The sequence below is a fragment of the Bacillus rossius genome, chromosome 12 (assembly GCF_032445375.1).
Source record: "Bacillus rossius redtenbacheri isolate Brsri chromosome 12, Brsri_v3, whole genome shotgun sequence".
In the NCBI taxonomy this organism is placed as follows: Eukaryota; Metazoa; Arthropoda; class Insecta; order Phasmatodea; family Bacillidae; genus Bacillus; species Bacillus rossius.
The window spans coordinates 50,290,764-50,314,507 of NC_086339.1; the positions used below are offsets into that span (position 1 = coordinate 50,290,764).

General features: G+C 38.6%; 1 protein-coding gene across 1 annotated transcript in view; it reads left to right on the plus strand.

Moving 5' to 3' along the window:
* LOC134537929 (myrosinase 1-like) overlaps positions 1 to 23,744 on the plus strand; it is a 241,491-nt gene that overhangs the window by 125,882 nt on the left and 91,865 nt on the right. Inside the window, exon 6 of the mRNA XM_063378905.1 lies at positions 14,939 to 15,033. Within this exon, the coding sequence (XP_063234975.1) occupies positions 14,939 to 15,033 (95 nt within the window). The remainder of the gene's footprint in view (positions 1 to 14,938; positions 15,034 to 23,744) is intronic.

Genomic DNA, 23,744 nt, shown 5'->3' on the forward strand with positions numbered 1-23,744 from the left:
AGAAGGAAACACCGGAAAACATATCCAACAATAAGAAAGGAAGAACCATTGTCAAGGGCATAGATCATAATGATTTGACACCAAGGACATGCAATTTGGCAAAACAGACATCACACCACCAGGTTCCCAAGAAACGAGTTCCACAGGACGATTGCGCTACTCCTAGCACAAGTGGCATGAATACAAGGAAGGACAGTTGGTATTGTCCCATCTGTGAAATTGATGAAGTAGCCGACATGATCTTGTGTCACATATGCGTGATGTATTTTCATGAGAAATGTGTTGGCATTTAAAAGCGAGGCAAGATATGTAATTGGGTATGCTCTGGGTGCTTGGAGTCTGACTAAGTGTGTTGACTTATGAATAATGTGTTACCTTTCACAATGCTTCACATATGTTGCTGAACATTTAATTACTTGCGTGCATTTATACTGATGTAATACATTACCTCTCGGCCAGATATTTATCCAAGTACCAATGACTCTTTTTTAGGATTAATTTTTTGTGATCAAGGTTGACTAACAACTGCAATGCTCTTTATGTCCGATTCCAAATGTTTGCAGAAAGCAAATTTATGTGTTTTTTTTTTGGGCTAGTGTTAACAAATACATTTTAATCTACACACATTTGTAGTGACTGGCCTTATTTGGAACATAGATTCCTTATAAGGCCAGTATGTTAAATTTTCTACTAAAAATTTTAAGTGCACTTTAATTTAGTACTCTGTAACTTATAGTATGTATTACTGTTTACAAGAATACAATATATAAGTCTGATTTTTTCACATATTCACTAGCCAATTTAAGGAAATGGTAAACAGTCAAACGTTAGCATGAACATTATTTCATCCAGGCAACTTATATATAATTTTAAAGATGACAACTGTAAAATATTAACCCGACTAAATCTCGCACACTGAAACTAATCTTTCAAAATATATTTGCAGCTTTCAACACGAAACTAATCACGCTGCAAAGTTTAAATTTAAAATCAAACATATTATTTTCAAACGTAATTACAAGATGACGACTACCTACCTAAATTTCGTACATCGAAACTTACGAGCCGAGAAAGGAACATGCATGGGAGCTAGACTATTTTCCTCTTTCCCGCAACCTTGCCCCATACGGCCAACTGCGGGAGGTGCGGTGTCAGCGGCAGCCTTCACTACAGCTGTTACACACTGGGTGAAGGACGCAGCTGGGCACAGGCAAGAGAGACTGGAAAAAAATTCAAAGTTGAAATGTTCAAAAAACCTTCAAAGTTGAAAAGGATCCGAAAAAATTCTAAGTTAAAAATGTTCAGAAAAAAATGTTACGGGATATAGTCTTGTCTCCGAAGGTGACGATAATTTCCTTGAGCACAAATCCGTGTTGGCTCTGGAAACCTTACAGGTGTCAGTACATCCTGACACTTTCAATGCTCGGTCGTAACTAAATTGATATCTCAAACGAAACAGTATTTATGACAGAATTTTCACGGTACCTGCAAACGAGTCGTAACTTATTACTCGATCGTGGAGTATCAGGCAGTATGCTGTCGTGTTCGGCGGGACATTAACTTTTGTAGAATTTCCAGCCTACAGTCAATTATGGAATTACGAATAGATTCGTCCTGTTTACTCAGGCAACGGAACTATTGATTTATACATTTCTAGACTGAGTACTTCTCCTGACTTGCTCGCAAAACAAATCACATTATTCTGAGCTAAAACTATAAATATGCTTTTTTAATCAATTTTTGGTCAGTAAATCGCAAGTCGTCAAGCAAGAAGTGTGTTTGCCCGTGCGCATTGCTCAATATGACGTGTTTAATGCGAGTGAATCGTGACATGATTTACTGTTGCCTTCTACCATACGATGCATAGTGGCGGGAAAACATGCGATCTACTGAGTTTGTTAGAAGAACCAAACGCTCTTAGGTTCGAAAATGTGTAACTCTTTTCCAAATCGTTGATACAGCCAAAAAAAACAGCGTCGAGCTAAGGTTCCAGGATCGGTTGATGGTCTGGAGTATTTCACATTAATTGATAAAGCATATGTGGTGCCTACTAGCGAAGCGAGAGCCAATTCAGTGTTGGTTTTAGACTATGTAATGTGCGAGAAGCAAGGCATAATACAAGAGTACTTTTCCCTTGGTAGACACGCCAAAGTAGACTGTAATTACCAATGTCAGACGTACAGTCGTTTTCCAAAACATCTGCTACGAGACAACGCGAATGTCATAGTACTTTTTCGCATGGACGAACTTAATTTACGTCACGCTTATGACGATCACGTAAGCACTGACATGGCTTTCCAGGAATTAAAATATATGTGTTCCTTGTGTAGGAAAAACGAACACGGATTCCTATTTATAGTCAAAAACTGGCAGTAGTATAGGAATGGGCATACTGGGACAGGCTTCAGGCTGTGGATTGTGTGGAGTGGGATTGTCGGTCCGCCATAGTGGATTGTGACGTCACGACGGCCATCTTGGATGGTTGTGACCTTGACCTTTGACCTTGACCTTGACCCCGACGGCCATTTTGGATCCGCCATCTTGGATCCGCCATTTTGGATGACGTCATTGTGTTCTCGAAAATTCCTGCATTGTGTTTTCCGCCATATTGGATGATAACGTCACCGATGCAATTTCCGTGACGGCCGCCATCTTTAACTTTTTTATTTATTATCCGATTTTAATGAAATTTTTTTTAAAAATTATAAAAAAATTAAATAATAAAATTTTAATAAAATACTTATAAAAATTGTACTTTTACGACACGGAGTTCGGAGTCCTCGGTTCGAACCCGGTGAGGGCGAGAAAAATAAAAATTGGCGACCGATCCTTCCTCAATGGTGGTTGCAGGCAGAATGACTCCCACCACTTTTTCAAAGCATATATATCGTCACATAGTATGACGTCATGTCCGACATCTTTAAATTTGGACGCCATCTTGAAAATCTTTATTTACTATCTGATTTGAATGAAAAAAATTCCAAAATTCATTAAAAAATTAACGTATTTGAATTCTGTTTGATTATATCGATGTACGTCCTTGGTTCGATTCCCGACGAGAGTAAACAGTCGATCCTTCCTCCATGAAAGCTACCTAGACTGATCTACCACTACCAATACCAAGGTATATATCGTCAACTGGTATGACATCATGTCCGCCATCTTGTCTTCATCCGCTGGAGACCACCATCTTGTTTTCATCTGCTAGAGTGTGCCGATACCATGTAGTATAATTATCTGGTCACCACACCTTTGACCTTGACCTTGAAATTTGACTTTGACCTTGAAATTTGACTTTGACCTTGAAATTTGACATTGACCTTTAAATTTAACCTTGACCTTGAAATTTGACCTTGTCCTTGAAATTTGACTTTGTCCTTGTCGACCATCATGGATCCGACATTTTATGTTCAGTACATGCTACCAGGAGCTACCACCTGCTGGAGAATGCCATATTGTGTGTGTACTTGTATTATAGAGTACATTTCCATCTGGATAATTTTATTCTAACCCGCTACAGTGCAGTAATCATTTATTATGGAGGTGCCCCCCGCCATCTTGAAATTCGGCCGCCATCTTAAAATCATGTAATAATGTAGCTAGAAAAGCGGGAAAAAATCCAAAATTCATTAAATAAATTAGTAATCCATATAATGATTGATTGGATCGACTAAGGTTCTTGGTTCGATCCCTGGCCGATACAAAACAACTTTAATTTAAAAAAAAACTAAAAGAGGGTTAGGTTTGAGAAAATAAAAACACCACAAGTTCTATTAAAAAAAATTTATTACATAAATTCAATACACTACTACAAGTACAAAAAAAACACTGACAAATTACCAAAGCCTTTTGGATTCCTCGATTCAAACAGTCTTCTTATTGTACGGACTAAGCCTTTTTACATGACTTTAAATGTCTATCCGATCCGTTCATCACCACAGCCAGAGACGGACTGAAGTTCATAGCACTTATATATAGTGTCATTAGCCGGTACAACACATGAGTCAAATCAATAACCATGTTCATTATACGTCTCGGAGCATTTTTTATAATGACGATGTAAGCTATCGAGACGTGAAATTAGTTTATTACACTTATTGCACTGAAATTGTATTCTTTGAACATTATTAGAACAACCGCTTCTTTCATGTCTGCGAACATTTGAGGTGATAGTAAATGATGCACCACAGTATTTGCACTGATGCGAAGTACGCTCTTCATTAATTGAAGTATTCAATGCTGATGAAACTTCAGATGATGGTGGAACAGCACATATCGAAGTCTCCTCCAGTGTTGTCAGAGGCGTTGCCAACAGGATCTGCTCCAACATCGTCGGCGCCGACGTCATGGTTCCCGTAGTCGATGGTACATCCTCCATCGAGTACGACGTTAAAGTCGGTAAAGATGCCATCGAAGTCTCAAGAACAGGCAATTACGCGACTTATGCACCAGAAAAACAAACAAGGTGATCCGTACACCGTCGACGGCAGTAACAAACTAAGCGTCCTGCTGTCTAGGACTCTTTTATATACATTAACCGGTTTGAATAATACGCTAGTCAAATCAAGAACAATTTACTAAAATACTAGAGTCAAAACAACATTAAAAAAATAGAAGCACCATCAACAAAAAAGTAAGCACATTTGGAAGCACCTTCAAAAAAGGAAGCACATTTGGAAGCACCTTCAAAAAAGGAAAAACAATAGGAAGCACCGACTACGAAAAAACAGCACATTTGGAAGCACCGTCATCGAAAAGACAGCACATTTGGAAGCACCAACTACGAAAAGGCAGCACATTTGGAAGCACCGACAAGGAAAAGGCAGCACATTTGGAAGCACCGACAACGAAAAGGCAGCACATCTGGAAGCACCGACTACGAAAAGGCAGCACATTTGACAGCACCGACAACGAAAAGGCAGCACATTTGGAAGCACCGACAACGAAAAGGCAGCACATTTGGAAGCACCGACAACGAAAAGGCAGCACATTTGGAAGCACCGACTACGAAAAGGCAGCACATATGGCAGCACCGACAATGAAAATGCAGCACATTTGGAAGCACCGACTACGAAAAGACAGCACATTTGGAAGCACCGACTACGAAAAGGCAGCACATTTGGAAGCACCGACAACTAAAAGGCAGCATATTTGGAAGCACCATCATCGAAAAGGCAGCACATTTGGAAGCTCCATCATCAACAAAAAAAGGCAAAAAGGAAGCACAAGTTACGAGATCTAAGTCTTAGTTAGAAATCAGAATACAAGAAATAAAAACATTAAATTCTTATAATTTAAATTATTTATTTTATTGCTTTACATTATACAAATGCAAGTAAAACAAGCCATTATTGTATGTAGCCAGCATTCCTCAGTTCCTTGAGTAGGAAGGATATTTCTTTGATGCACGAATAGTTTCCTGCACAAAGCGAACCATGTAGAAGTCTTAGCCGGTCAACCAATATAATTGGATCTTTCCATGATGTGTAATCATTCTCTTCTACCACCATCTTCCTTGCACCTTTATAATAAATATTATAATCTCTGGTGTCTTCCGTTTTACCACCAACCTCAGGGTAACTTTCATGTTTGAGACGGTGATCATCACAAGCTTGAACAGATTTATTTAATATATCACATCGTTTCCACCGTTTCGGTCTCAGGACACCGCCACATTCTTCGATCTTGGCAGCTTTAGGTGCTTCATCATAGTATATGTCTTTGTCAACAGCCTCAGAGTCACTGTAACAATCACCGTAGAAGGAATCGTCTTCACACAATTTACCGTAATAATTCGATGTTGATGATGTTGAAGTGTCTTCATCGTCTTCATGCTTCCTTTTTAGGAGTCCATCATTTTTACAAAGTAGGAAAGATCTACTTGAATTCGGCTGGAATGTATTCTCACTTTTCACGTTAAGGATTCTTCCATTGTCTTCATTCTTCCGTAAATCATCAACCTCCTTCAATTTAAGGTCTTTGTCGAGATCGGAAGAGCCAAGAAAATTATTGTCGTAATGCAGATCACTCTTCCTTAGGCTAGTAGATTCATCGTTGTCCTCTAGCTTGTACGCAGGCTTGGCGCTACAAGTTCTGCCATGTCTTTTTAGGCTCTCTCTCCGCGTAAACAACTTGCTACATCGAACACAACTTATCATATTGCGCAGTGGATTTTTAACACAGTCATTCTTCTCGTGTTGTCTTTTATTCTTTCTCAAGATAAACTCTTTACTGCAAAACTTACACCTATGTTCTTTCGATACAGCGTCAGATCCCAAATCGGAATTCATATTAGTTACTGAGACTAATGCCAGATACCAATTGAGTGTTTTAAATTAGATCCAATACTTAAATAGAAATTTTTTCATATTTCATTAGCGAGAATTAATATATCTCATGCAAAAGTACTTTATGCATGTAGTTCTGCTTTTTAACAACAGATGTCGCCACATGTTGCTTGCAGATAAATAATATTTAGTTTTATGCGGGATGCGGGATGCTCACTAACGATCGCAAAAGAAGGATGGCTTCGCTAGACTCCAAGGAAAAGGAAGTTCGTCTTGCATGTTGGTGCTCCACAGATGTCTCATGGCGTAATATTAATTTGACTGAGTAATGATATTTGTTAATTCCACCTGATAAAAATATTGCAAGTTTTGATTTAGTAGCAGAAATTATCGAATTAAATGTAACTCCAAATAAAATGACATGTCTCAATAGACCAAAAAAAAAAAAATCCATGCAGAGAGCAGTTTCTCAGAATAGTCAGATACACTTGAAGAAACCACAGGAATGATTGCAAGCACACGGAAAAAACCACCAAAATATTGACAAGAATAATCAGGAGCACACGGAGAAAACCATCATAATATTGACAAGAATAATCAGGAGCACACGGAGAAAACCTTCATAATATTGACCAGATTAATCAGAAGTACTCGGAGAAAACCACCAAATGTTTTCTTTGATATCATAAAATTACATGAAAAAATATTTTAAAATAAAAATAAAGTAATAAAAAAATAAAAATAAATAAAAATAATTAATAAAAAAATTAAAAAAAAATTATTAAAATGCATAAACTGTTTCTGCTAGCTTGTAAACTTATCATTGTTGAGCAAAGATAGAGTTCTTGTACAAGCCAGAAATTTATGCATTTTTTTAATTTTTTAAATTTTTTTATTAATTATTTTTATTTATTTTAATTTTTTTATTACTTTATTTTTATTTTAAAATATTTTTTCCTGTAATTTTATGATATCAAAGAAAACATGTGGTGGTTTTCTCCGAGTACTTCTGATTAATCTGGTCAATATTATGATGGTTTTCTCCGTGTGCTCCTGAATATTCTTGTCAATATTATGATGGTTTTCTCCGTGTGCTCCTGATTATTCTTGTCAATATTTTGGTGGTTTTTTCCGTGTGCTTGCAATCATTCCTGTGGTTTCTTCAAGTGTTTCTGACTATTCTGAGATACTGCTCTCTGCATGGATTTTTTTTTTGGTCTATTGAGACATGTCATTTTATTTGGAGTTACATTTAATTCGATAATTTCTGCTACTAAATCAAAACTTGCAATATTTTTATCAGGTGGAATTAACAAATATCATTACTCAGTCAAATTAATATTACGCCATGAGACATCTGTGGAGCACCAACATGCAAGACGAACTTCCTTTTCCTTGGAGTCTAGCGAAGCCATCCTTCTTTTGCGATCGTTAGTGAGCATCCCGCATCCCGCATAAAACTAAATATTATTTATCTGCAAGCAACATGTGGCGACATCTGTTGTTAAAAAGCAGAACTACATGCATAAAGTACTTTTGCATGAGATATATTAATTCTCGCTAATGAAATATGAAAAAATTTCTATTTAAGTATTGGATCTAATTTAAAACACTCAATTGGTATCTGGCATTAGTCTCAGTAACTAATATGAATTCCGATTTGGGATCTGACGCTGTATCGAAAGAACATAGGTGTAAGTTTTGCAGTAAAGAGTTTATCTTGAGAAAGAATAAAAGACAACACGAGAAGAATGACTGTGTTAAAAATCCACTGCGCAATATGATAAGTTGTGTTCGATGTAGCAAGTTGTTTACGCGGAGAGAGAGCCTAAAAAGACATGGCAGAACTTGTAGCGCCAAGCCTGCGTACAAGCTAGAGGACAACGATGAATCTACTAGCCTAAGGAAGAGTGATCTGCATTACGACAATAATTTTCTTGGCTCTTCCGATCTCGACAAAGAACTTAAATTGAAGGAGGTTGATGATTTACGGAAGAATGAAGACAATGGAAGAATCCTTAACGTGAAAAGTGAGAATATATTCCAGCCGAATTCAAGTAGATCTTTCCTACTTTGTAAAAATGATGGACTCCTAAAAAGGAAGCATGAAGACGATGAAGACACTTCAACATCATCAACATCGAATTATTACGGTAAATTGTGTGAAGACGATTCCTTCTACGGTGATTGTTACAGTGACTCTGAGGCTGTTGACAAAGACATAGACTATGATGAAGCACCTAAAGCTGCCAAGATCGAAGAATGTGGCGGTGTCCTGAGACCGAAACGGTGGAAACGATGTGATATATTAAATAAATCTGTTCAAGCTTGTGATGATCACCGTCTCAAACATGAAAGTTACCCTGAGGTTGGTCGTAAAACGGAAGACACCAGAGATCATAATATTTATTATAAAGGTGCAACCAAGATGGTGGTAGAAGAGAATGATTACACATAATGGAAAGATCCAAACATATTGGTTGACCGGCTAAGACTTCTACATGGTTCGCTTTGTGCAGGAAGCTATTCGTGCATCAAAGAAATATCCTTCCTACTCAAGGAACGGAGGAATGCTGGCTACATACAATAATGGCTTGTTTTACTTGCATTTGTATAATGTAAAGCAATAAAATAAATAATTTAAATTATAAGAATTTAATGTTTTTATTTCTTGTATTCGGATTTCTAACTAAGACTTAGATCTCGTAACTTGTGCTTCCTTTTTGCCTTTTTTTGTTGATGTTGGAGCTTCCAAATGTGCTGCCTTTTCGATGATGGTGCTTCCAAATATGCAGCCTTTACGTTGTCGGTGCTTTCTAATGTGCTGCCTTTTCGTAGTCGGTGCTTCCAAATGTGCTGTCTTTTCGTAGTCGGTGCTTCCAAATTTGCTGCCTTTTCATTGTCGGTGCTGCCATATGTGCTGCCTTTTCGTAGTCGGTGCTTCCAAATGTGCTGCCTTTTGGTTGTCGGTGCTTCCAAATGTGCTACCTTTTCGTTGTCGGTGCTTCCAAATGTGCTGCCTTTTCGTAGTTGGTGCTTCCAAATATGCTGCCTTTTCGTTGTCGGTGCTGTCAAATGTGCTGCATTTTCGTAGTCGGTGCTTCCAAATGTGCTGCCTTTTCGTTGTCGGTGCTGCCAAATGTGCTGCCTTTTCGTAGTCGGTGCTTCCAAATGTGCTGCCTTTTCGTTGTCGGTGCTGTCAAATGTGCTGCCTTTTCGTAGTCGGTGCTTCCAGATGTGCTGCCTTTTCGTTGTCGGTGCTTCCAAATGTGCTGCCTTTTCGTTGTCGGTGCTTCCAAATGTGCTGCCTTTTCGTAGTTGGTGCTTCCAAATGTGCTGTCTTTTCGATGACGGTGCTTCCAAATGTGCTGTTTTTTCGTAGTCGGTGCTTCCTATTGTTTTTCCTTTTTTGAACGTGCTTCCAAATGTGCTTCCTTTTTTTTTGATGGTGCTTCCTATTTTTTTTTTTTTTAAGGTGCTTCCAAATGTGCTTCCTTTTTTGAAGGTGCTTCCAAATGTGCTTACTTTTTTGTTGATGGTGCTTCTATTTTTTTAATGTTGTTTTGACTCTAGTATTTTAGTAAATTGTTCTTGATTTGACTAGCGTATTATTCAAACCGGTTAATGTATATAAACGAGTCCTAGACAGCAGGACGCTTAGTTTGTTACTGCCGTCGACGGTGTACGGATCACCTAGTTTGTTTCTTCTGGTGCATAAGTCGCGTAATTGCCTGTTCTTGAGACTTCGATGGCATCTTTACCGACTTTAACGTCGTACTCGATGGAGGATGTACCATCGACTACGGGAACCATGACGTCGGCGCCGACGATGTTGGAGCAGATCCCGTTGGCAACGCCTCTGACAACACTGGAGGAGACTTCGATATGTGCTGTTCCACCATCATCTGAAGTTTCATCAGCATTGAATACTTCAATTAATGAAGAGCGTACTTCACATCAGTGCAAATACTGTGGTGCATCATTTACTATCACCTCAAATGTTCGTAGACATGAAAGAAGCGGTTGTTCTAATAATGTTCAAAGAATACAATTTCAGTGCAATAAGTGTAATAAACTAATTTCACGTCTCGATAGCTTACATCGTCATTATAAAAAATGCTCCGAGACGTATAATGAACATGGTTATTGATTTGACTCATGTGTTGTACCGGCTAATGACACTATATATAAGTGCTATGAACTTCAGTCCGTCTCTGGCTGTAGTGATGAACGGATCGGATAGACATTTAAAGTCATGTAAAAAGGCTAGGTCGTACAATAAGAAGACTGTTTGAATCGAGGAATCCAAAAGGCTTTGGTAATTTGTCAGTGTTTTTTTTGTACTTGTAGTAGTGTATTGAATTTATATAATAAAATTTTTTTAAAAGAACTTGTGGTGTTTTTATTTTCTCAAACCTAACACTCTTTTAGTTTTTTTTAAAATTAAAGTTGTTTTGTATCGGCCAGGGATCGAACTAAGAACCTTAGTCGATCCAATCAATCATTATATGGATTACTTATTTATTTAATGAATTTTGGATTTTTTCCCGCTTTTCTAGCTACATTATTACATGATTTTAAGATGGCAGCCGAATTTCAAGATGGCGGGGGGCACCTCCATAATAAATGATTACTGCACTGTAGCGGGTTAGAATAAAATTATCCAGATGGAAATGTACTCTATAATACAAGTACACACACAATTTGGCATTCTCCAGCAGGTGGTAGCTCCTGGTAGCATGTACTGAACATAAAATGTCGGATCCATGATGGTCGACAAGGACAAAGTCAAATTTCAAGGACAAGGTCTAATTTCAAGGTCAAGGTTAAATTTAAAGGTCAAGGTCAAATTTCAAGGTCAAAGTCAAATTTCAAGGTCAAGGTCAAAGGTGTGTTGACCAGATAATTATACTATATGGTATCGGCACACTCTAGCAGATGAAAACAAGATGGTGGTCTCCAGCGGATGAAGACAAGATGGCGGACATGATGTCATACCAGTTTTCGATATATACCTTGGTATTGGTAGTGGTAGATCAGTCTAGGTAGCTTTAATGGAGGAAGGATCGACTGTTTACTCTCGTCGGGAATCGAACCAAGGACGTACATCGATATAATCAAACAGAATTCAAATACGTTAATTTTTTAATGAATTTTGGAATTTTTTTCATTCAAATCAGATAATAAATAAAGATTTAAGATGGCGTCCAAATTTAAAGATGGCGGACATGACGTCATACTAGGTGACGATATATATGCTTTGAAAAAGTGGAGGGAGTCAGTCTGCCTGCAACCACCATTGAGGAAGGATCGATCGCCATTTTTTATTTTTCTCGCCCTCACCGGGTTCGAACCGAGGACTCCGAACTCCGTGTCGTAAAAGTACAATTTTTATAAGTATTTTATTAAAATTTTATTATTTAATTTTTTTATAATTTTTTAAAAAAAATTCATTAAAATCGGATAGTAAATAAAAAAGTTAAAGATGGCGGCCGTAACGGAAATTGCATCGGTGACGTTATCATCCAATATGGCGGAAAACACAATGCCGGAATTTTCGAGAACACAATGATGTAATCCAAAATGGCGGATCCAAGATGGCGGATCCAAAATGGCCGTCGGGGTCAAGGTCAAGGTCAAAGGTCAAGGTCACAACCATCCAAGATGGCCGTCGTGACGTCACAATCCACTATGGCGGACCGACAATCCCACTCCACACAATCCACAGCCTGAAGCCTGTCCCAGTATGCCCATTCCTATACTACTGCTGGCCTCTATATAAGTGCAAGTACAGGCAAGTTTTTATCAGTTTATCGTCAAGAATGAGTCAAGCATTTTGAAATTCGGTCGTAGTGGTCGAGACTTGCGTACTATTCTCAAAACTCACGATGCTGATATCAGCAAATATATTAAACTATTTGCTCAAAAAGTAGAAAGTATGAAATACGATTTACTATAGTACCTGCTAGCCATCGACCAGCGCGTGGAATCCTCGGATTCTCGAATTCCTGACGTGATCGAAGTATCGAATGCACAAATACATGATGATCAAAAGTCAGTCTTTTAAAAATTTAATTCACGTCTTGTGAACAACGGTGTGTAGGCACGGATGAAAAAAAAACAACAGATTTAGCCAAACAACTGCACGAGGTGATCGAGGCCATTCGTACAAAGTACTTGCTCGCAAAGCAGCATAGATTAGCCGACGAGGTTCGTAGGGAAGAGGAATTGAAGCCCATAAGTACGCGACTGGATAGTTTTATATCCAGGAGGGACGAAGAAAAGCAGAAAAACCCGTTAAAATCGAAATCAAGAAATAGATACAATCTAGTCCCGCAGCGAAAACTAAGTGAAGTCTCAAACAAACGGATGATACCAGCACGGATTTTATCTGAGACCAAATATAACATGGCAGAATTCTAATAAAGAACGTCCGCGACATAGGAGCCGAACTCGGGCTGCTATCGAAGGAATACCTCGCCTCTTAAGGGTCTGAAACAACGACTCGACTTATGGTGTGCATAAACGCAGGAATAAATGGGTTCTTCGTTCGAAGGAAGTACATTCTTTGCCTACCGATAACATACAGTGCGTGTCAGTGTGATCTTGCAAGTTTTTCCACCCCACCCCACCAGGAATCGCTCGGACCGTAGGGTAGCGAAGTCAACTGAGCGCTCACTCACATGTCCATTGCAGGTGTGCTGGCAAAACTTGGAATTTTTTTTATATCAACTTAAGAGATTACTATTAAATTAAATTTTTTTGTAAACTGATAGATTACTTTGGTTATGTATTTATTTTATGGTTCATTTTCTCATATAACTTTTCTTTTTGTATTAACTTTTTTCCAGCATTTTTTAAAATTAATTTTTCAATACATAGGAATAAATCACCATTGTTTTTTAATTTTTTTAATGATAACACAAAGGGAAATACATTTTTATTTTTATTTTCGTAATTTTCTTTGTACATATACATTTTAAATGTTTGGCTATTGATTACATTTTTTTCCTTCACAATTTTTTCCATTTTTTTTGTTCACAAAATTTTACAATTTTTTTTACTGTGTAATTTAATTTTTTCTTCACAAAACGTTTCCAATATTTTTTTTGTCTTCATTACATTAAGTTTCACTCGTAAAAGGTATCGTTTCATGTTACCTTGTAAACCTATCCATTAAAAATCTGAATTTGTTTAACATAGTTTGGATTCAAATACGCTACTCGTCTATGACCGACAATTAAATTACTGTAAATACTAACGTACTCAGTTTGAAAGGGGCTAGATTTATCTCGCCTGTTATGGCGTCTTCGTCACTTTCCTAGCCACTGTCTGAGCTGCTCCACCACGGAAGCGTTACGTCGATGAAGGCGGTGTCTGGTAAGAGGCCTGTCGTAGCCCGTCAGTTGTAGGGTGGGGCTTCTGCTGCTGATGATGGGGATGCTGGGGATGCTGCACGAGGCTGGACGCTGGACCCTGACGCGCGCACTAGATTAGACGGTCGGCGTGGATGCTGAACTAGGCCAGCCACCGCTAAGGCCCAATATAATGAGCCATAAAAGCTGCCTCGTGGCCAAGTCTTCGTCGGTATCTTGACCTGATGACATGATGTGAGAATCTGACTAGTCCGACTGAATGATTCGTGAAACGATCAAGTCCGACTGTGCACACTAAATATAAGTCCTATTATATGTACCTACTGAGCTGATGCAGGTATAGGGAACGATCTTGCTCGGTGCGGTAAACGAAGTTAACTGAAGGCTCCCGGGTCCTTAGTGTCTCTATGTATACCCTAAAATGAGGGTGAGTGGGTAGAGTGTTGGGGTATGAATGTCGAGTGGAAGAGGGGGAGGGGAGAAATTACATTTTCTTGGAGAAATAAAAAGGAAAGTGGTAGTGGTGGGCTTTATTGCGGGTGGGAAGGAAGTGTGGAGGGGGGGTAGTAGTTCATATATACAATGGTAATTGTGGTTGGGGGGGTCAGTCTGCCAGCAGCCACCATGGGGGAAGGATCGGTTGCCATTTTTTTATTTTTCCCTCACCAGGTTCGAACCAAGGACTCAGCTCCATGACATTTGTTTTTTTAAATATTTTTTATTCAGATTTGATTAATTGTTTTTTTATAAATTATAATTGTTTTTCATAAAAATCAGATAATAAATAAAGATTTTCAAGATGTCGGCCATAACGGATATTGAAATGGTGACGTCATAATTTAAAATGGTGGAAATTTCTAGAAAACAAAATGGCGAATTTCAATTGGACAGAAACTTCTAGAAAACAAAATGGTGGCGATTCTGTCATCGAAGATGGCGGATCCAAGATGGCCACCGTGGTCAAGGTCAAGGTCATCCAATATGGCCGCCGTGAGTCAGAATCTAAGATGGCGGATGTCTCCACAGCCTGAAGGATGGTCATTTACATTACTGATAGGTTCACAAGAATAATTTATTTATAGTTAACAGCGGCATACTAATGTGTAATGATAACATAATAAACAACTGATTCAATAATGTTTGTGTATTGTAGAATCAGTGATTTTACCACTGACCAATATATTATTGCAGCAATATTAACTGTCTGAAAGGATTTGTAACAAAAATTATGTGTTCTTAAGTCATATAATTTTCTCAAACTGAACCATTTTTCAGGCAAAGTCGGCATCACGTTGAACACGGAATATCCTATGCCGAAGACTAATTCTGAGGCTGACATAAATGCAACAGAGATATATCTACAATTCCAGGTGGGTACGTCAGAAATTATGGTTTTGTATGACCATTAGACTAATATTGTTTAAAAAATACGTTTTTAAATTGCTTAAAACTGTGTTTTAACTTGCAGACTTCTGAGACAGGATTTTAATTACTTGTTTAGTTAGCTAATCAGTTGTAACTTATTCAATCCTTTATGGTTGACATTTTGTGAAGTTTGTTATGTACTCAGATTCCCTCACAGTAGTATATAACTGGCGATACGGACCTAATGTATTACTTATGGGACTACGGCTTTGTGTAGAATCGCTCTGGTGGCTACCCAATCGTGAGGAATATGCTATGTTTGGACGTGTGCCTCTCAATGCCTATAATTGGAAAGTCAGTGGCCATTTTAGATGACTCCAATCAGCCATCTTGGAAACAGCTATTTTAAAAATCCGTAAATGTTATGTTAGAAATTGGGGTAAATTAATAATTTAAAAAAAATTCTTAATTATTTGATGCATTAAATTTAACTCCGTCCTTGTTTCGATACTTGCACGATGCAAAAAAAAAAATATTTTAAGCGATAAATACTTATGTAATAGAATATGGTGAAAAATCTTAAAATATGCATAAATTCATCCACTAGCCTACAATTAATTCAATCAATTCCTGTCCTTGATTCGATCCTTGGTAAATGCAAAAATGTTTATTTGAAAGAAAAAAACACTTATTTAATTTAAAATGGTAAAAAATCTTAAAGAGGCTTAAATTTCTCATTCACAAGCAGCCAGTAAGCTGCCGATCTCATCTTGGAAAAATTGTAATTATTAACCTAGAAATTCGAGAAAACAAATTAAATATTCTAAAAAATCAGCAATTAAATTACAGGTACAATGGATTCCTGTACTTGGTTCGATCCTTAATCGATGATAAAAAATATAATTTCAGTTTAAAAATATTTACTTAATTAAACTTAACAGTAAAATGCCAGGTTCAAGGAAAAAAACAAGAAAACTACAAATAAAAAATATTAAATAAATTCTACAAGTACAAACAAGGAAATTACTAACGTTTCTCGATTTTTTGTCTTGTTAAAAGCCGAGGCGAATCCTTTGCATACCTTTCCATGCGTTTTCACGGCAGTTCTACATGTAAGTCTATTAACAAGCAACATAGAATTAGCTCCAAGGCACAAGCAGTTGGTGGCTAGCCACATCATGTTGGTTGTCTAGGAACGTCAAATAGGTTGACCAGGAACGCGCATCTGTTCAGTTAGTCAGGCTAACATGTCAATTTTGTGGCCAGGCAAGTCTATTCAGTGATGAGTAACTCTCAACCAGTAGGCGGCAAGGCTCATCCAGTTGATGGCCAGGCTTGATATCCAGTAGTCAGGCACGTGTTTGGGCGTTAGGCACATTAGAAGTATATTATATTATGTCCGACGGTTAGCTTATGGCTGAGATGTAAAGTCCAGTCCGCCATCTTGGATTGTAATGTCACGGCGGCTATTTTGGTGTCAATTTACCTCAAAGTTCCTTAAACACGTCTCAAAATACATCAAAATTGCTATAAATGTGCCGATATCCATGGAAAAATTCCTGCTTTGAAGGAAAATTTCTCGCTTTATTCATCGAAAATTACAAAAACAGCTTCTGACATCTTGTGAACTTCTCATTTGTTGAACTAGGATAAAGTTCTAGCACAAGCCAGATTTTTTTTGTATTTTTTAAATCTATTTTTTATTCTTTATTATTAATTGTTGTTGTTATTTTTAAATTTTTTTCTGTGATTTTTTGATATAATAAATGTGTTGGTCGGTTTTCTCCGTGTGTTCCCGATTATTCTTGTCAATATTTTGATGTTTTTTTTTCATGTACTACCAAATATTCTCGTCAATATTTTGATGGCTTTCTCCGTGTGCTACTGGTTGCTTCTGAGAAACCGATCAAAGCATGAAGGATTTTTTACTTAATGAGTCATGTGATTTTATTCAGAGTTAAATTTAATTAACTGAATTTCTGCTACTAAATCATCACTTGTAACATTTTTATTAGGTGGAATTCAAACGAAAATAACATAACTCAGTCATATATAATAATAAGCTCTGAGACATCTGAGAATCACTAATAGGCAAGACGAACTTCCTTCTCCTTGATGCTTAGAAAAGCCATCCTTTTGCGATAGATAGTGAGCATCCTGCATCCCACATAAAATAACTAAATAATATTTATCTGTAAGCTGCATGTGGTGTCACCTGTTGTCAAGAATCGACACTAAGTACTTTAAACAGGTTATTTTGCATGGGATAAATTAACTCTCACCACTAAGGCTACGGCCAGACGAGCATTATTTGCAGCAATGTTGAGCGCGACAAATAAAGTTAGCCTTAAAAGTCGCAGCGCATAGCCAGACACGAGCGTCAAATGTCGCGTGAAAAACGGCGTGAAATGTCGCAAGTGAAACGATACATGGCCACACGTGCAACAAATAGCGCTCGCTGCAGCCAGTTGATTGTAGTGTTCCCACTATGGATGTCGTGGAGGAAGCAGCACTTGTACATCGACGACGAAAACGTCGAAGGAAATTGTGGGTACACCCTTAAATAAGTGAACGTCCAACAAAGGGGAAGTATATACTACTGCATGAAAAACTGAAGCAGTACCCCAACAAATTTCATGAGTATTATCGTATGTCGGTGAATTCATTTATTTACCTGCTATCTTCTTTGACTGTGAGTAGTATGTTAGGAAAACAGAACACCGTTATGCGAGACTGTATAGGAGTGGAAGAAAAACTAGCAGTTACACTAAGGTAAGTTTAATGTAGTGATAATACAGTGTTACAAGATATAAAATTAAAATTAGAAATCACCAAACCGTTGTGCATCAAGGCAACTTAAACAGTGACATGATAGACTCATCTGACTCATGTGATGCCACAGACGTAGGTGACTGTAATGATGTATCTTGGGTACACTGGACGAAGGATGGTTGGGCACCGTAAGATGATGGAGCTTGTGGATAGAAACCCAGAGGTGGTGCACTGGAGAATGATTTCATTACCTCCAGCATCCTAATCTGCATGTCCAATTTATACTCAGGTTTGACAGCTTGCATGCTAGGTAGCAAATAAGTTCTTCACTAATATTTCGTGATATCTTGTTACTCCGAAGAACATCTATGAGTTCCCGCTCAAAAGAGTTGGCACCTCTTTTGCGTTGGTGAGAATTTGTCGGCCTGCTGACTGTAGGCCCGATCACTTGAACATCCCCTTGCTCGTCCTCCGTCCTATGCCCTGATCCATCCATGTCAGGTCAAGGATGTGACTCTTCTACATCCATATTGCCAGAGGTCCTGTAATATAAATATTATACTGTGTTAGGAAAAACTTCCACGTCTTTCTGTATTGTATTGAATTTAATTTATAACTGTTACATCATAAACGTAACAAAAATATTTGTTTACATACATGCACATATTCTGAGATACTATTATACGTCTATTGCACTTACCACATGCATTTTATTCTTCATTCGTCATGTCGTTCCATTTCTCGCCGACAAAATTTTTTGCGAAGCTCAACCACGAATCCATTTTCAAGGTACGATTCTTGTATGTTTCGCATTTCGTATCGTATAAACATGGTCGACTTTCAATTTCCAGTATGATTCGTTCACTGTCAATATAACTAAAATCCATTGCGCACCACATAGATCACCGTGCGTGGCTCTTCGTTCCTCCGTCTGCTGCAAATGTCGCACGTCTGGCCGGTATACTGCCGCATTTGTCGCGCCCAGAAATTGGTCTGGTTCTATTCGTTCTGCGTGACGCGCGTGTCGCAGCTCGCTTCACTTGCTGTGGCGCGTCTGGTCAGCCACACTTTCTGCCATGCGACACATTTTCTGGCTACATTTTGCAGCGCACGAGCCGCTGCAAATAACGCTCGTCTGGCCGTAGCCTAAATGGTGCTATTGTAGTCAGTGTGCCAGAAATTAGGAATTTCGACAGGTTTTTTTATTTTATTATTATTTTGAATTGTTTTTGGAAATTTTTATTATCTGTATAATTTGGTTACTTTGGATGATTTCCTGTTTGTTAGGCTGGTGTACTCTCCTTAGTTAAACTTTGTGCCAGTAGACCGAAGCACCTTTCCCAGAGTCCTATCTGAGCTTTTGCTAATCTAAGACTTCGTGGGCAGCTCGTTTGACATTTCTCCCGCTTGCCGGCACGTCCCAGGTCGGTAATATTACTTCACTTCATGACTAAAACTGCATACAACAGCTCTGGACGAGCTGTTACCATTTCTCAGAGACGAGCTGACCGTAGCCTTTACCGTCACGAATACGTCTTAGGTTCACTCCTCGAGAGTCACGTCTTGGACGCTCGTTCCCAGCGTCGTTGCGCTTTTGTCCACCCCCTCCTATCTCGGTTCTATGAATTCGCCTAGGACCAATGGCCGGTCATAAACCCCAGCAGACAGTGACAGTCTCCAAGGACGACTGGCATAAAAAAATATGTGTGCAAAGATGGACCACACACAACCTCTAGCGGTGGACTTAGTAACTTCTTCTCTTGTGGCGAGCCCATGGAGCTGACCCCTACGATATCTAGCGGCAAATTCGCTAACCGCCCAGCCAACTTCCCCTGTAGGCCGCCAGAGTGCTGCACCTGACTGCCCCTTTATTCCCTTGTTATAGCAGATGTCTTAGCGAGTCGATTCTTTTTTATTTCAGACACCCCTCAACAGGTAGCGCTAAAGTCGGCCAGTGCTACCATCTTCGAGACATCAAAGTCAGAGTTTTTTTATGATGCCCACTCGGGGAACTTCGGAACCTTTTGGTCCGGACGTCCCAGTCCCTCCCCCTCCACTTTTGATTGAACATTTACTTTTAATTACGAGACGCGGTTCTTCGCCAGACACTTCGCATCGCGACTGCAGACGTATCGTTTGTGATTATCGGTGGATCAACGCACTGCAAAACTTCCATCCGGCCGCAACTGACGATGTAGTCGCTTAAATAAGGGATACTATCCCTGTAATCTATTTTAAGTAGTTTAGTCCGTCTGCGTAGTACAACGAATAGTAGTTATTTTCTTTAAATAATTTCTTTTGAAATTGTGGAAACATCCGCGCCCAAACGCGTATTCGCAGGCTCCAGTTCCTGGCTGGCGAAGCATTGGAAAACAGAAGCCGACTTCCCTGTCTGGTAAGTTATGATCCGCGACATCCCCCACCCTCCCCGTAACTTTTATGGGTATTCTCTGCCCAGTTTATACTGTCTGTGTACAAGTTCTGATCAGTTTCGATACGGACTGTTCCAGACAGGGTCCGAGATCCGGACGCCGAATTGGTATTTTCACCACCCTTCCTCAACAACACTCAGGCGCCCTCGCATCATGTTCCCATGTGAACTCCAGGAATCGAAGCCCCGACCCCGGCGCTAATGTATCTTTTAACCTTTTTCTGAACATTCTTAAGTTACGCCATCAGACGAATTTCTTCAGACAAACATCATTTCTGGACTTTAATAATCTATACTGGGAATGTTTTTAAACATATTTGTATTTTTTATGGGTTTATGCATTTCTTTTTTATGAAACCTTTGTATTATTTAATTTCGGGTCGACCCATATATGTTTTCTATAAACCTGAGATCTGTTTATGTACGTAATTGATATAATATGTTTATAATTTTTTAATATCAGTTATAAATTTTCCTTTAATTATGTGACGTAATTATATTCAGACGGAATCACACTTTGTTTCTGTTCATTTCTAATAACCTCGTGAAACCTTAAAGATCCACAGCTCATCAGTTAGAGCAAAGTAGTCTCGAAGCCACGTAGCCTCGTGTCCCGGAAACTTCGAAGCACTGTAGCCTCGTATACTTGTAGCTATGTAACCAAGTTTTCATGTAGACTTGTAGTCCTGTATCCTCGCAGACTCGTAACATTGTGTTCTAGAAGCTTCGTAGCTCTGTAGCCTCGCAGTCTCGTAAACTTGAAGACTCGTAGTCTCGTAGTCTCGTAACCACATGGCTTGTAGTCGTGTAGTGATGATGCCTTGGAGCCGCAATTGGAGCCATGTATAATTGTAGCTTCGTAGTCAAATACTCATGTAGACTTGTAGTCCTGTATTCTTGCAGTATCGTAAACTTATGTTCTAGAAGCTTCGTAGCTCTGGTGCCTCGCAGGCTCATAAACTTGAAGACTCGTAGTCACGTAGTCTCGTAGCCTCATGGTTCGTAGTCGCCTAGTAATGATGCCTTGGAGCCTCGTAGACTTGTAGCCTCGTAGTCTTGTAGCTACATAACCAAGTAGCCTTGTAATATTATAACATAATGCTGATGGAGCAGTTGGAGGTTTGTAGACACGTAGGGAGTTAGAGGAGCTTGTAGACTCGTAGAATTGAAGCTTTGTAGCCAAGTGGCCTTGTAGCCATGTATCCTCGCAGTCATTTGGAGCCGAGTAGACTTGTATCCATGTAGCTTCATAGCAATGTAGTTTCGTATCCACGCAGCCTTTTAGCCATGCAGTCGCGCAGCCTTGTATAACTCGTAACCTGCCAGATCCTTGTAGACTCATAGCCTTGTAACATCATAGCCTCTTAGACTCGTAGTATTCTAGCCAAATATCATTGGAGCTGTTAAAGGAAAGGGCAGTTGGAGCTATTGACTGTTGGAGCCAATGAGATTTGGAGCCAAAAGATTGTTGAAGTCAATGACTGATGTAGCCAATGACTATTGGAGCCAATGACGTATGTAACTAAAAACTGTTGGATTCATAGACTGTTGGAGGCATTATATCCTAACTTATCATTGACGATCGCATCCTACCGAGTTGAATGAACGAGAGAAACCACTTCCTTTTCGTTAAATTAGCTTTCGTTTTGTACAATTTCCGTCCAAAAGGGCTTCGTTTTTATTAAATGCTTGTCCTGCGCGAAAGATGCGTATTCATTGTGTGTACATTGTGTATATTGCGTACATTGCGTACATTACGTGTAATTTGCGTGTATTGTACGTCAATTGCGAGAACATTACGTGTTCGTTCCGTTTACTGTGTGTACTGTCTTCATTTCGTTTCCTGTGTGATTTGTGTGTTCATAACTTTTATTGCGTGTACTGTGTGTACAATCCGTTTTCCTGTGTGTACCGTGTGTTCATTCCGTTTCATGTGTGTACTGTGTGTACATTCCGTTTTCCTGTGTGTACTGTGTGCACATTCAGTTTTACTGTGTGTGCATTCCGTTTTCCTGTGTGTAGGGTAGATGGGGGCACAATGAAACAAGGGGCACAATGAAACAGTGGTTGTTTCCTCCATATTTGAAATAACATACTGGTGGCACTGGTGGTGGTTGGGATTAGTACTACAACATAGAACATTGGACCAAGTAGAAGATGCTATCATGTATACTATGGTTAGCACGTGACTTTAGTTGTTTTGGTAGCTCAAAAGTAAAAATTTTGGATTTATGTTAATTTTATATTTCAAATATTGTTTTGAAAGCACGTGTTTGTTGAAGAGACTGTTGGAAAGGGTGTAGATCACATTTAATCAATGTAAGTATCAGAAATGTGTGTTTATATTAATTTAGAGGTTAGGTATGTTTAATAGTAGAGTGTTTGGAGGGGCACAATGAAACTCTTTATAATTTTTTTTTTCATTGTGCCCCAGTTGCAATATGCTTGTTTTTATATTTATAGTAGGTAAATTTGATCGACATATCTTCACAGACGAAGATTTCCTCTGCAGTTTTGTCAGTGACAGAGCCCCACCTGAACAGGAACAACATGAGCAAACTCTACCAACAACTTCTCTGCATTCTACAGAAATGGACCCATCAGCATCCCTTCAGTCTACAGAAATAGTTGAGCTTTCAGTGAATGAAGCTGCAGATAATTCAGTTGTTTCTGAAGCTGCAAAAAAGAAACTTGTAATTCTTCTGAGCAAAGAATCACACCTAGCAAAAATGGCAAATGGACAACTTACAAAAGCCCAGAGTTGTTCAAGGGTTATCCGAAAGCTGGCAACCGGAAACGAAAATGTAATCAACTTAAAAAACAAAGCATGATTGCCACTAGTACTCCAGAGAAAAATAAATTTATAGAAAAGAAGAAGCTGCATGAAAAAAAAAAAAGGAATTAGACAAAAAAGAAAAGTAGAAAAGCTCTGTTCAAGGCACATCCTACTGAGTCCACAGACGAGGATAGTCCATTGGAGGTTCCTTACGCAGACTCTGAAAATGATGAAGAACATATTGAAGATCTGAGAGAAGAGTTGTGTCCTAAAAGTTTTGAAGACATTGAGTGTAAACCCATCATTGGAAATTTTGTTCTCGTCGAATATGATATTCCGGGAAAGAAAAGTAATTTCTACATAGGAGAAATGATGAAGGATAAAAATACTGAGAATGATTATGAAGTCAGTTTTCTTCGTAAAAGCAACACAATGACCAATAAGTTCATAAAACCTTAAATCGAAGATAGAGAGCAGTCAACATCTCTCAAATACGATATGTTTTCTCACAACCCACATGCTATGGGCAGACAAAGAGACAAAAGGGTTATCTTTCTTTTGATTTTGAGTTTTCACGTTTGAATATTAAGTAGGTGAATTAAAAGTGAGGTCTTCTAAGGACAAATATTTAATTTAATTTTGCTGTAATGTGTACATATCTTGTAGTAGTGTCAAAATGTTTTTCTACTGTTTATTGTATTCACAGAAATATTGTTTTATTGTGCCCCTTAATGTGT